The sequence below is a fragment of the Pygocentrus nattereri genome, chromosome 23 (assembly GCF_015220715.1).
Source record: "Pygocentrus nattereri isolate fPygNat1 chromosome 23, fPygNat1.pri, whole genome shotgun sequence".
NCBI classification, from domain to species: Eukaryota; Metazoa; Chordata; class Actinopteri; order Characiformes; family Serrasalmidae; genus Pygocentrus; species Pygocentrus nattereri.
This window is the reverse complement of record NC_051233.1, coordinates 34,216,703-34,229,202: the sequence shown is the minus strand read 5'-3', so window position 1 is coordinate 34,229,202 and position 12,500 is coordinate 34,216,703. Positions and strand designations below refer to the sequence as shown.

Here is a 12,500-nt window from a genome sequence, read left to right as displayed (position 1 = left end):
GATTTATGGCTGCAGGGAAAAAACAGCGTCACTCGTTTCCATGACGACAGAACCACAAACCACACCCCCCATCAGGATCGTCAGCGTTTAACCTCACCTCTGATCCCACAGACGCTGCTCCTGCTCCGGACTCAGACTGCCGCTCAGCCTGCAGGACACACACACACACACACACACACACACACACACACACACACACACACAGAGAGACAGACACAGACACACACACACACACACAATGACACACACACACATCAAACAAGTGATCAGCACTGATCTAGAACCTCCTGCTGCACCAGAGAACTCGTGTGAGACTCACTTGTGGTGGGAGCTGCTGTGTCGGTGGTGATGTCGATGCTCTTTGTTGCTGAGCGATGACGCGTTTGAGTGGGAGGAGCCTAAGCCTTTCCGCTGTTCTTTAGTCTTCTGTAGAACGCGCCGGTATGACAGCGTGCAGAGCCAACACAGCAGCTTCCCGTCCACCTGGAACATTTATTAACGCGTTATTACATCATTAATTAGCAGCCCAGCGTCCTGCCGTGGGGTCTCATTACAGATGGATGTCGGTGAGTTTACATTAACATTTCAGCGCCACCTTAAAACTGATAGTCAGCTGGCAGCACCTCAGTAACCCCAGCTGAATAAAGACCATTAGGATTAACGGACTGTCTGATGCCTCCCAATGGTTACCATTAGAAACCACTAAAGTCCCAGTAGGATTAGAAATGTATCTGGAATCAGTCACTAGGTCACCTGCTAAACCCTTTATATGATCAAGAACAGCCAAACGCATTACAAACGCCCGAGAACCAGCAGAACCCCTTACTGGTTCTATGTTCTCATTAGGGGCGTTAACCTCCATTATCACAGTGATGTAGATCCCGGCTGGTGTGGAGCGGATCGCCCAGCGCTGCTGACCACTCGGCCGCCGGCCGCTGGCCCAACAGACAGACCGACAGACAGACAGAACTCAAAGCACCGGGCGCTTCAGACCAGCGCGTCCGGTTTAAATGTGTAGAATTAATTATCCATTTAGTGTTAATAACGTCTTTATAAACACTGATGCCACAGTTTATAAACACTCATCGCCCATGTCACAGGCTGGTTTCACGGCAGCCGGCCGGACGGGCGGTGCGGGTGGGTGTGTACCTTCCTCCGCCCCTCCTCCTTCCTGTCGAAGGCACACTGCTGTTTACACTGCTCGCAGGTCTGGGGGGGGCCGTACTTCTTCTCGGAGTTGGTGCAGCGCTGACACTTGGTCCCGATGAAGGCGGCGATGATGTTGCAGTACTGACACGGCTTCGGCTGCGGCACAAAAACAACAACCGTTACTCGCCAGCGTTCCCGGCACAGTAAGGGGTCAGAGCTCAGAGGTCAGGCAGCCACTCACCGTCCCGAACTGCTTCACGTTCTGAGCGCATTTCTTACAGATGGTGTTGGTTTTACTGCAAACACAAACAACAAACACAAATCGGCAAAACAACAACAACAACAACGTCATTCCCGACTTCACCTGCCGTGAATAAACGGGAATAACGACAATAATACACAACGAGCCCCGGCACGGATCGCTCGCTTCCCGGGGCCACGGCGACCGCTTTCCGCTTAAGGCTCAGGAATAACAGAAGGTAGAGCGCTCGGAACGGGAAGCCTGATTGATCACTAATGTGTTTCTTAACGAGCTACTAAACGAGCTCCTACCTCTCCTGCTGAAACTCCGTCCGGCAGTAGGTGCATTTAACGATGGGATGAGCAATGCGGCACTCCTGCAGGAAAACAAATCAAACACAGATCAGCTGAGGTTTACACAGGACTGAACACACTTGCATGACTCCACCCCTTCAGTCTTCTCACAGCCAATCAGGAGGCAGAGTATAGCACTCAGTGCTATCAATTAGGCATTAATCCTAGTACTGGACCACAACAAAACTCTAGAACCAGGTCTAGAACCAGACTTAATCGCTCAAAACCCCTCCGACTCTGAACCCCCGCGGCCCTCCCACTCTGAACCCCCCGCGGCTCTCTCTCAGTCCGACTCTCTCTCTCAGTCTCTCTTTCTCTCAGCCAGTCTCTCTCTGTCTCAGCCAGTCTCTCTCTGTCTCAGCCAGTCAGTCTCTCTCTCTCAGTCTCTCTCTCTCTGTCAGTCTCTCTCAGTCCGACTCTCTCTCTCTCAGCCACTCTCTCTCTCTCTGTCAGTCTCTCTCTCTGTGAGTCTCTCTCTCTGTGAGTCTCTCTCAGTCCGACTCTCTCTGTCTCTCTCAGTCCGACTCTCTCTCTGTCTCTCTCAGTCCGACTCTCTCTCTGTCTCTCTCAGTCCGACTCTCTCTCTGTCTCTCTCAGTCCGACTCTCTCTCTCAGTCTCTCTCAGGCCGACTCTCTCTCTCAGTCTCTCTCAGGCCGACTCTCTCTCTCTCAGTCTCTCTCAGGCCGACTCTCTCTCTCAGTCTCTCTCAGTCCGACTCTCTCTCTCAGTCTCTCTCAGTCCGACTCTCTCTCTCAGTCTCTCTCAGGCCGACTCTCTCTCTCTCAGTCTCTCTCAGGCCGACTCTCTCTCTCTCTCAGTCTCTCTCAGTCCGACTCTCTCTCTCAGTCCGACTCTCTCTCTCTGTCTCTCTCAGTCCGACTCTCTCTCTCTGTCTCTCAGTCCGACTCTCTCTCTCTGTCTCTCTCAGTCCGACTCTCTCTCTCTCTCTGTCTCTCTCAGTCCGACTCTCTCTCTCTCTGTCTCTCTCAGTCCGACTCTCTCTCTCTCAGTCTCTCACAGTCCGACTCTCTCTCAGTCCGACTCTCTCTCTCAGTCTCTCTCAGTCCGACTCTCTCTCTCAGTCTCTCTCAGTCCGACTCTCTCTCTGTCACTCTCAGTCCGACTCTCTCTCTCAGTCCGACTCTCTCTCTCTGTCTCTCTCAGTCCGACTCTCTCTCTGTCTCTCTCAGTCCGACTCTCTCTCTGTCTCTCTCAGTCCGACTCTCTCTCTCTGTCTCTCTCAGTCCGACTCTCTCTCTCTGTCTCTCTCAGTCCGACTCTCTCTCTCTCTGTCTCTCAGTCCGACTCTCTCTCTCTCAGTCTCTCACAGTCCGACTCTCTCTCAGTCCGACTCTCTCTCTCAGTCTCTCTCAGTCCGACTCTCTCTATGTCTCTCTCAGTCCGACTCTCTCTCTATGTCTCTCTCAGTCCGACTCTCTCTCTATGTCTCTCTCAGTCCGACTCTCTCTCTCTCTGTCTCTCTCTCACCGACTCTCTCTCTCTGTCTCTCTCTCACCGACTCTCTCTCTCTGTCTCTCTCAGTCCGACTCTCTCTCTCTCTCTGTCAGTCCGACTCTCTCTCTCAGTCTCTCTCAGTCCGACTCTCTCTCTCAGTCTCTCTCAGTCCGACTCTCTCTCTCAGTCTCTCTCAGTCCGACTCTCTCTCTCAGTCTCTCTCAGTCCGACTCTCTCTCTCAGTCTCTCTCAGTCCGACTCTCTCTCTCAGTCTCTCTCAGTCCGACTCTCTCTCTCAGTCTCTCTCAGTCCGACTCTCTCTCTCAGTCACTCTCAGTCCGACTCTCTCTCAGTCACTCTCAGTCCGACTCTCTCTCAGTCACTCTCAGTCCGACTCTCTCTCAGTCCGACTCTCTCTCTCAGTCTCTCTCAGTCCGACTCTCTCTCTCAGTCTCTCTCAGTCCGACTCTCTCTCAGTCACTCTCAGTCCGACTCTCTCTCTCAGTCACTCTCTGTCCGACTCTCTCTCTCAGTCTCTCTCAGTCCGACTCTCTCTCTCAGTCTCTCTCAGTCCGACTCTCTCTCTCAGTCCGACTCTCTCTCTCAGTCCGACTCTCTCTCTGTCTCTCTCAGTCCGACTCTCTCTCTGTCTCTCTCAGTCCGACTCTCTCTCTCTGTCTCTCTCAGTCCGACTCTCTCTCTCTGTCTCTCTCAGTCCGACTCTCTCTCTCTGACTCTCTCTCTCAGTCCGACTCTCTCTCAGTCACTCTCAGTCCGACTCTCTCTCTCTGACTCTCTCTCTCAGTCCGACTCTCTCTCTCTGACTCTCTCTCTCAGTCCGACTCTCTCTCTCTGACTCTCTCAGTCCGACTCTCTCTCTCTGTCTCTCTCAGTCCGACTCTCTCTCTCTGTCTCTCTCAGTCCGACTCTCTCTCTCTGTCACTCTCAGTCCGACTCTCTCTGTCACTCTCAGTCCGACTCTCTCTCTCAGTCCGACTCTCTCTCTCTGTCTCTCTCAGTCCGACTCTCTCTCTCTGTCTCTCTCAGTCCGACTCTCTCTCTCTGTCTCTCTCAGTCCGACTCTCTCTCTCTGTCTCTCTCAGTCCGACTCTCTCTCTCTGACTCTCTCTCTCAGTCCGACTCTCTCTCTCTGACTCTCTCTCTCAGTCCGACTCTCTCTCTCTGTCTCTCTCAGTCCGACTCTCTCTCTCTGTCTCTCTCAGTCCGACTCTCTCTCTCTGTCTCTCTCAGTCCGACTCTCTCTCTCTGTCTCTCTCAGTCCGACTCTCTCTCTGTCACTCTCAGTCCGACTCTCTCTGTCACTCTCAGTCCGACTCTCTCTCTCAGTCCGACTCTCTCTCTCTGTCTCTCTCAGTCCCGACTCTCTCTCTCTGTCTCTCTCAGTCCGACTCTCTCTCTCTGTCTCTCTCAGTCCGACTCTCTCTCTCTGTCTCTCTCAGTCCGACTCTCTCTCTCAGTCACTCTCAGTCCGACTCTCTCTCTCAGTCACTCTCAGTCCGACTCTCTCTCAGTCACTCTCAGTCCGACTCTCTCTCTCAGTCCGACTCTCTCTCTCAGTCCGACTCTCTCTCTCAGTCCGACTCTCTCTCTCAGTCCGACTCTCTCTCTCTGTCTCTCTCAGTCCGACTCTCTCTCTCTGTCTCTCTCAGTCCGACTCTCTCTCTCTGACTCTCTCTCTCAGTCCGACTCTCTCTCAGTCACTCTCAGTCCGACTCTCTCTCTCAGTCTCTCTCAGTCCGACTCTCTCTCTCAGTCTCTCTCAGTCCGACTCTCTCTCTCTGTCTCTCTCAGTCCGACTCTCTCTCTCAGTCACTCTCAGTCCGACTCTCTCTCAGTCACTCTCAGTCCGACTCTCTCTCAGTCACTCTCAGTCCGACTCTCTCTCAGTCCGACTCTCTCTCTCTCAGTCCGACTCTCTCTCTCTGTCTCTCTCAGTCCGACTCTCTCTCTCTGTCTCTCTCAGTCCGACTCTCTCTCTCTGTCTCTCTCAGTCCGACTCTCTCTCTCTGTCTCTCTCAGTCCGACTCTCTCTCTCTGTCTCTCTCAGTCCGACTCTCTCTCTCAGTCACTCTCAGTCCGACTCTCTCTCAGTCACTCTCAGTCCGACTCTCTCTCAGTCACTCTCAGTCCGACTCTCTCTCAGTCCGACTCTCTCTCTCAGTCCGACACTCTCTCTCAGTCCGACTCTCTCTCTCAGTCTCTCTCAGTCCGACTCTCTCTCTCAGTCCGACTCTCTCTCTCAGTCCGACTCTCTCTCTCAGTCCGACTCTCTCTCAGTCACTCTCAGTCCGACTCTCTCTCTCAGTCTCTCTCAGTCCGACTCTCTCTCTCAGTCTCTCTCAGTCCGACTCTCTCTCTCAGTCTCTCTCAGTCCGACTCTCTCTCTCAGTCCGACTCTCTCTCAGTCACTCTCAGTCCGACTCTCTCTCTCAGTCTCTCTCAGTCCGACTCTCTCTCTCAGTCTCTCTCAGTCCGACTCTCTCTCTCTGTCTCTCTCAGTCCGACTCTCTCTCTCAGTCCGACTCTCTCTCAGTCACTCTCAGTCCGACTCTCTCTCTCAGTCTCTCTCAGTCCGACTCTCTCTCAGTCACTCTCAGTCCGACTCTCTCTCTCAGTCTCTCTCAGTCCGACTCTCTCTCTCAGTCTCTCTCAGTCCGACTCTCTCTCTCAGTCTCTCTCAGTCCGACTCTCTCTCTCTGTCTCTCTCAGTCCGACTCTCTCTCTCAGTCCGACTCTCTCTCAGTCACTCTCAGTCCGACTCACTCTCTCAGTCTCTCTCAGTCCGACTCTCTCTCTCTGTCTCTCTCAGTCCGACTCTCTCTCTCAGTCCGACTCTCTCTCAGTCACTCTCAGTCACTCTCAGTCCGACTCTCTCTCTCTGTCTCTCTCAGTCCGACTCTCTCTCTCAGTCCGACTCTCTCTCAGTCCGACTCTCTCTCTCTGTCTCTCTCAGTCCGACTCTCTCTCTCAGTCCGACTCTCTCTCAGTCACTCTCAGTCACTCTCAGTCCGACTCTCTCTCTCTGTCTCTCTCAGTCCGACTCTCTCTCTCAGTCCGACTCTCTCTCTCTGTCTCTCTCAGTCCGACTCTCTCTCTCTGTCTCTCTCAGTCCGACTCTCTCTCTCTGTCTCTCTCAGTCCGACTCTCTCTCTCTGTCTCTCTCAGTCCGACTCTCTCTCTCTGTCTCTCTCAGTCCGACTCTCTCTCTCTGTCTCTCTCAGTCCGACTCTCTCTCTCAGTCTCTCTCAGTCCGACTCTCTCTCTCAGTCTCTCTCAGTCCGACTCTCTCTCTCAGTCTCTCTCAGTCCGACTCTCTCTCAGTCCGACTCTCTCTCTCAGTCTCTCTCAGTCCGACTCTCTCTCTCAGTCTCTCTCAGTCCGACTCTCGCTCTCAGTCTCTCTCAGTCCGACTCTCGCTCTCAGTCTCTCTCAGTCCGACTCTCGCTCTCAGTCTCTCTCAGTCCGACTCTCTCTCTCTCAGTCTCTCTCAGTCCGACTCTCTCTCTCTCAGTCACTCTCAGTCCGACTCTCTCTCATTCCGACTCTCTCTCATTCCGACTCTCTCTCATTCCGACTCTCTCTCATTCCGACTCTCTCTCATTCCGACTCTCTCTCAGTCACTCTCAGTCCGACTCTCTCTCTCAGTCTCTCTCAGTCCGACTCTCTCTCTCAGTCTCTCTCAGTCCGACTCTCTCTCTCTGTCTCTCTCAGTCCGACTCTCTCTCTCAGTCCGACTCTCTCTCAGTCACTCTCAGTCCGACTCTCTCTCTCAGTCTCTCTCAGTCCGACTCTCTCTCTCTGTCTCTCTCAGTCCGACTCTCTCTCTCAGTCCGACTCTCTCTCAGTCACTCTCAGTCCGACTCTCTCTCTCAGTCTCTCTCAGTCCGACTCTCTCTCTCTGTCTCTCTCAGTCCGACTCTCTCTCTCAGTCCGACTCTCTCTCAGTCACTCTCAGTCCGACTCTCTCTCAGTCCGACTCTCTCTCTCTGTCTCTCTCAGTCCGACTCTCTCTCTCTGTCTCTCTCAGTCCGACTCTCTCTCTCTCAGTCCGACTCTCTCTCTCAGTCTCTCTCAGTCCGACTCTCTCTCTCAGTCTCTCTCAGTCCGACTCTCTCTCTCAGTCTCTCTCAGTCCGACTCTCTCTCTCAGTCCGACTCTCTCTCTCATGTCTCTCTCAGGTCCGACTCTCGCTCTCAGTCTCTCTCAGTCCGACTCTCTCTCTCTGTCTCTCTCAGTCCGACTCTCGCTCTCAGTCTCTCTCAGTCCGACTCTCGCTCTCAGTCTCTCTCAGTCCGACTCTCGCTCTCAGTCTCTCTCAGTCCGACTCTCTCTCTCTCAGTCTCTCTCAGTCCGACTCTCTCTCTCTCAGTCTCTCTCAGTCCGACTCTCTCTCTCATCAGTCTCTCTCAGTCCGACTCTCTCTCTCTCTCAGTCTCTCTCAGTCCGACTCTCTCTCTCTCAGTCTCTCTCAGTCCGACTCTCTCTTCTCTGCTCAGTCTCTCAGTCCGACTCTCTCAGTCTCTCAGTCCGACTCTCTCAGTCTCTCTCAGTCCGACTCTCTCTCAGTCCTCTCAGTCCGACTCTCTCTCTATGTCTCTCTCAGTCCGACTCTCTCTCTCTCTGTCTCTCTCTCACCGACTCTCTCTCTCTGTCTCTCTCAGTCCGACTCTCTCTCTCTCTCTGTCAGTCCCGACTCTCTCTCTCTGTCTCTCTCAGTCCGACTCTCTCTCTCAGTCTCTCTCAGTTCGACTCTCTCTCTCAGTCTCTCTCAGTCCGACTCTCTCTCTCAGTCTCTCTCAGTCCGACTCTCTCTCTCAGTCTCTCTCAGTCCGACTCTCTCTCTCAGTCTTTCTCAGTCCGACTCTCTCTCTCAGTCACTCTCAGTCCGACTCTCTCTCAGTCACTCTCAGTCCGACTCTCTCTCAGTCCGACTCTCTCTCTCTGTCTCTCTCAGTCCGACTCTCTCTCTCTGTCTCTCTCAGTCCGACTCTCTCTCAGTCTCTCTCAGTCCGACTCTCTCTCTCAGTCTCTCTCAGTCCGACTCTCTCTCTCAGTCCGACTCTCTCTCTCAGTCTCTCTCAGTCCGACTCTCGCTCTCAGTCTCTCTCAGTCCGACTCTCGCTCTCAGTCTCTCTCAGTCCGACTCTCGCTCTCAGTCTCTCTCAGTCCGACTCTCGCTCTCAGTCTCTCTCAGTCCGACTCTCGCTCTCAGTCTCTCTCAGTCCGACTCTCTCTCTCTCAGTCTCTCTCAGTCCGACTCTCTCTCTCTCAGTCTCTCTCAGTCCGACTCTCTCTCTCTCAGTCTCTCTCAGTCCGACTCTCTCTCTCTCAGTCTCTCTCAGTCCGACTCTCTCTCTCTCAGTCTCTCTCAGTCCGACTCTCTCTCTCAGTCTCTCTCAGTCCGACTCTCTCTCTCTCTCAGTCTCTCTCAGTCCGACTCTCTCTCTCTCTCTCTCAGTCCGACTCTCTCTCTCTCAGTCTCTCAGTCCGACTCTCTCAGTCTCTCAGTCCGACTCTCTCAGTCTCTCAGTCCGACTCTCTCAGTCTCTCAGTCCGACTCTCTCTCTATGTCTCTCTCAGTCCGACTCTCTCTCTCTCTGTCTCTCTCTCACCGACTCTCTCTCTCTGTCTCTCTCAGTCCGACTCTCTCTCTCTCTCTGTCAGTCCGACTCTCTCTCTCAGTCTCTCTCAGTCCGACTCTCTCTCTCAGTCTCTCTCAGTCCGACTCTCTCTCTCAGTCTCTCTCAGTCCGACTCTCTCTCTCAGTCACTCTCAGTCCGACTCTCTCTCAGTCACTCTCAGTCCGACTCTCTCTCAGTCACTCTCAGTCCGACTCTCTCTCAGTCCGACTCTCTCTCTCAGTCACTCTCAGTCCGACTCCCCCTCAGTCCGACTCTCTCTCTCAGTCTCTCTCAGTCCGACTCTCTCTCTCAGTCACTCTCAGTCCGACTCTCTCTCAGTCCGACTCTCTCTCAGTCACTCTCAGTCCGACTCTCTCTCAGTCACTCTCAGTCCGACTCTCTCTCTCAGTCTCTCTCAGTCCGACTCTCTCTCTCAGTCCGACTCTCTCTCTCAGTCTCTCTCAGTCCGACTCTCTCTCTCTGTCTCTCTCAGTCCGACTCTCTCTCTCTGACTCTCTCTCTCAGTCCGACTCTCTCTCTCTGACTCTCTCTCTCAGTCCGACTCTCTCTCTCTGACTCTCTCAGTCCGACTCTCTCTCTCTGTCTCTCTCAGTCCGACTCTCTCTCTCTGTGTCTCTCAGTCCGACTCTCTCTCTCTGTCTCTCTCAGTCCGACTCTCTCTCTCTGTCTCTCTCAGTCCGACTCTCTCTGTCACTCTCAGTCCGACTCTCTCTCAGTCCGACTCTCTCTCTCAGTCTCTCTCAGTCCGACTCTCTCTCTCAGTCTCTCTCAGTCCGACTCTCTCTCTCAGTCACTCTCAGTCCGACTCTCTCTGTCACTCTCAGTCCGACTCTCTCTGTCACTCTCAGTCCGACTCTCTCTCTCTGTCTCTCTCAGTCCGACTCTCTCTCTCTGTCTCTCTCAGTCCGACTCTCTCTCTCTGTCTCTCTCAGTCCGACTCTCTCTCTCTGTCTCTCTCAGTCCGACTCTCTCTCTCTGTCTCTCTCAGTCCGACTCTCTCTCTCAGTCACTCTCAGTCCGACTCTCTCTCTGTCACTCTCAGTCCGACTCTCTCTCTCAGTCCGACTCTCTCTCTCAGTCCGACTCTCTCTCTCAGTCCGACTCTCTCTCTGTCTCTCTCAGTCCGACTCTCTCTCTCTGTCTCTCTCAGTCCGACTCTCTCTCAGTCACTCTCAGTCCGACTCACTCTCTCAGTCTCTCTCAGTCCGACTCACTCTCTCAGTCTCTCTCAGTCCGACTCACTCTCTCAGTCTCTCTCAGTCCGACTCTCTCTCAGTCCGACTCTCTCTCAGTCCGACTCTCTCTCTCTGTCTCTCTCAGTCCGACTCTCTCTCTCTGTCTCTCTCAGTCCGACTCTCTCTCTCTGTCTCTCTCAGTCCGACTCTCTCTCAGTCACTCTCAGTCCGACTCTCTCTCAGTCACTCTCAGTCCGACTCTCTCTCAGTCCGACTCTCTCTCTCAGTCTCTCTCAGTCCGACACTCTCTCTCAGTCCGACTCTCTCTCTCAGTCTCTCTCAGTCCGACTCTCTCTCTCAGTCCGACTCTCTCTCTCAGTCCGACTCTCTCTCTCAGTCCGACTCTCTCTCTCAGTCTCTCTCAGTCCGACTCTCTCTCTCAGTCTCTCTCAGTCCGACTCTCTCTCTCTCTGTCTCTCTCAGTCCGACTCTCTCTCTCTCTCTCTCAGTCCGACTCTCTCTCTCTCAGTCTCTCAGTCCGACTCTCTCTCTCTCTCAGTCTCTCAGTCCGACTCTCTCAGTCTCTCAGTCCGACTCTCTCAGTCTCTCAGTCCGACTCTCTCAGTCTCTCAGTCCGACTCTCTCAGTCTCTCAGTCCGACTCTCTCAGTCTCTCAGTCCGACTCTCTCTCTATGTCTCTCTCAGTCCGACTCTCTCTCTCTCTGTCTCTCTCTCACCGACTCTCTCTCTCTGTCTCTCTCAGTCCGACTCTCTCTCTCTCTCTGTCAGTCCGACTCTCTCTCTCTCTGTCTCTCTCAGTCCGACTCTCTCTCTCAGTCTCTCTCAGTCCGACTCTCTCTCTCAGTCTCTCTCAGTCCGACTCTCTCTCTCAGTCTCTCTCAGTCCGACTCTCTCTCTCAGTCTCTCTCAGTCCGACTCTCTCTCTCAGTCACTCTCAGTCCGACTCTCTCTCAGTCACTCTCAGTCCGACTCTCTCTCAGTCACTCTCAGTCCGACTCCCTCTCAGTCCGACTCTCTCTCTCAGTCACTCTCAGTCCGACTCCCCCTCAGTCCGACTCTCTCTCTCAGTCTCTCTCAGTCCGACTCTCTCTCTCAGTCACTCTCAGTCCGACTCTCTCTCAGTCACTCTCAGTCCGACTCTCTCTCAGTCCGACTCTCTCTCTCAGTCCGACTCTCTCTCTCAGTCCGACTCTCTCTCTCTGTCTCTCTCAGTCCGACTCTCTCTCTCTGACTCTCTCTCTCAGTCCGACTCTCTCTCTCTGACTCTCTCTCTCAGTCCGACTCTCTCTCAGTCACTCTCAGTCCGACTCTCTCTCTCTGACTCTCTCAGTCCGACTCTCTCTCTCTGTCTCTCTCAGTCCGACTCTCTCTCTCTGTGTCTCTCAGTCCGACTCTCTCTCTCTGTCTCTCTCAGTCCGACTCTCTCTCTCTGTCTCTCTCAGTCCGACTCTCTCTGTCACTCTCAGTCCGACTCTCTCTGTCACTCTCAGTCCGACTCTCTCTCAGTCCGACTCTCTCTCTCAGTCTCTCTCAGTCCGACTCTCTCTCTCAGTCTCTCTCAGTCCGACTCTCTCTCTCAGTCTCTCTCAGTCCGACTCTCTCTCTCAGTCACTCTCAGTCCGACTCTCTCTGTCACTCTCAGTCCGACTCTCTCTGTCACTCTCAGTCCGACTCTCTCTCTCTGTCTCTCTCAGTCCGACTCTCTCTCTCTGTCTCTCTCAGTCCGACTCTCTCTCTCTGTCTCTCTCAGTCCGACTCTCTCTCTCTGTCTCTCTCAGTCCGACTCTCTCTCTCTGTCTCTCTCAGTCCGACTCTCTCTCTGTCACTCTCAGTCCGACTCTCTCTCTCAGTCCGACTCTCTCTCTCAGTCCGACTCTCTCTCTCAGTCCGACTCTCTCTCTGTCTCTCTCAGTCCGACTCTCTCTCTCTGTCTCTCTCAGTCCGACTCTCTCTCTCTGTCTCTCTCAGTCCGACTCTCTCTCAGTCACTCTCAGTCCGACTCACTCTCTCAGTCTCTCTCAGTCCGACTCACTCTCTCAGTCTCTCTCAGTCCGACTCACTCTCTCAGTCTCTCTCAGTCCGACTCTCTCTCAGTCCGACTCTCTCTCAGTCCGACTCTCTCTCAGTCCGACTCTCTCTCTCTGTCTCTCTCAGTCCGACTCTCTCTCTCTGTCTCTCTCAGTCCGACTCTCTCTCTCTGTCTCTCTCAGTCCGACTCTCTCTCTCTGTCACTCTCAGTCCGACTCTCTCTCAGTCACTCTCAGTCCGACTCTCTCTCAGTCACTCTCAGTCCGACTCTCTCTCAGTCCGACTCTCTCTCTCAGTCTCTCTCAGTCCGACACTCTCTCTCAGTCCGACTCTCTCTCTCAGTCTCTCTCAGTCCGACTCTCTCTCTCAGTCCGACTCTCTCTCTCAGTCCGACTCTCTCTCAGTCACTCTCAG

The 12,500-nt window shown here is 53.6% G+C and overlaps 1 protein-coding gene across 2 annotated transcripts in view; it reads right to left on the bottom strand.

Annotated features, from left to right (window-relative positions):
* Positions 1 to 12,500, bottom strand: part of fam76b (family with sequence similarity 76 member B) — a 17,969-nt gene that overhangs the window by 2,068 nt on the left and 3,401 nt on the right. For both annotated transcript variants that reach the window (XM_017687713.2, XM_017687712.2), the window contains exons 2-7: positions 1,702 to 1,766; positions 1,391 to 1,445; positions 1,150 to 1,305; positions 320 to 483; positions 98 to 148; positions 1 to 9 (exon numbers count right to left, since the gene is read on the bottom strand). The exon at positions 1 to 9 is cut by the window's left edge and continues 69 nt beyond it. In XM_017687713.2, coding sequence (XP_017543202.1) covers positions 1 to 9; positions 98 to 148; positions 320 to 483; positions 1,150 to 1,305; positions 1,391 to 1,445; positions 1,702 to 1,766 — 500 coding nt within the window. The remainder of the gene's footprint in view (positions 10 to 97; positions 149 to 319; positions 484 to 1,149; positions 1,306 to 1,390; positions 1,446 to 1,701; positions 1,767 to 12,500) is intronic.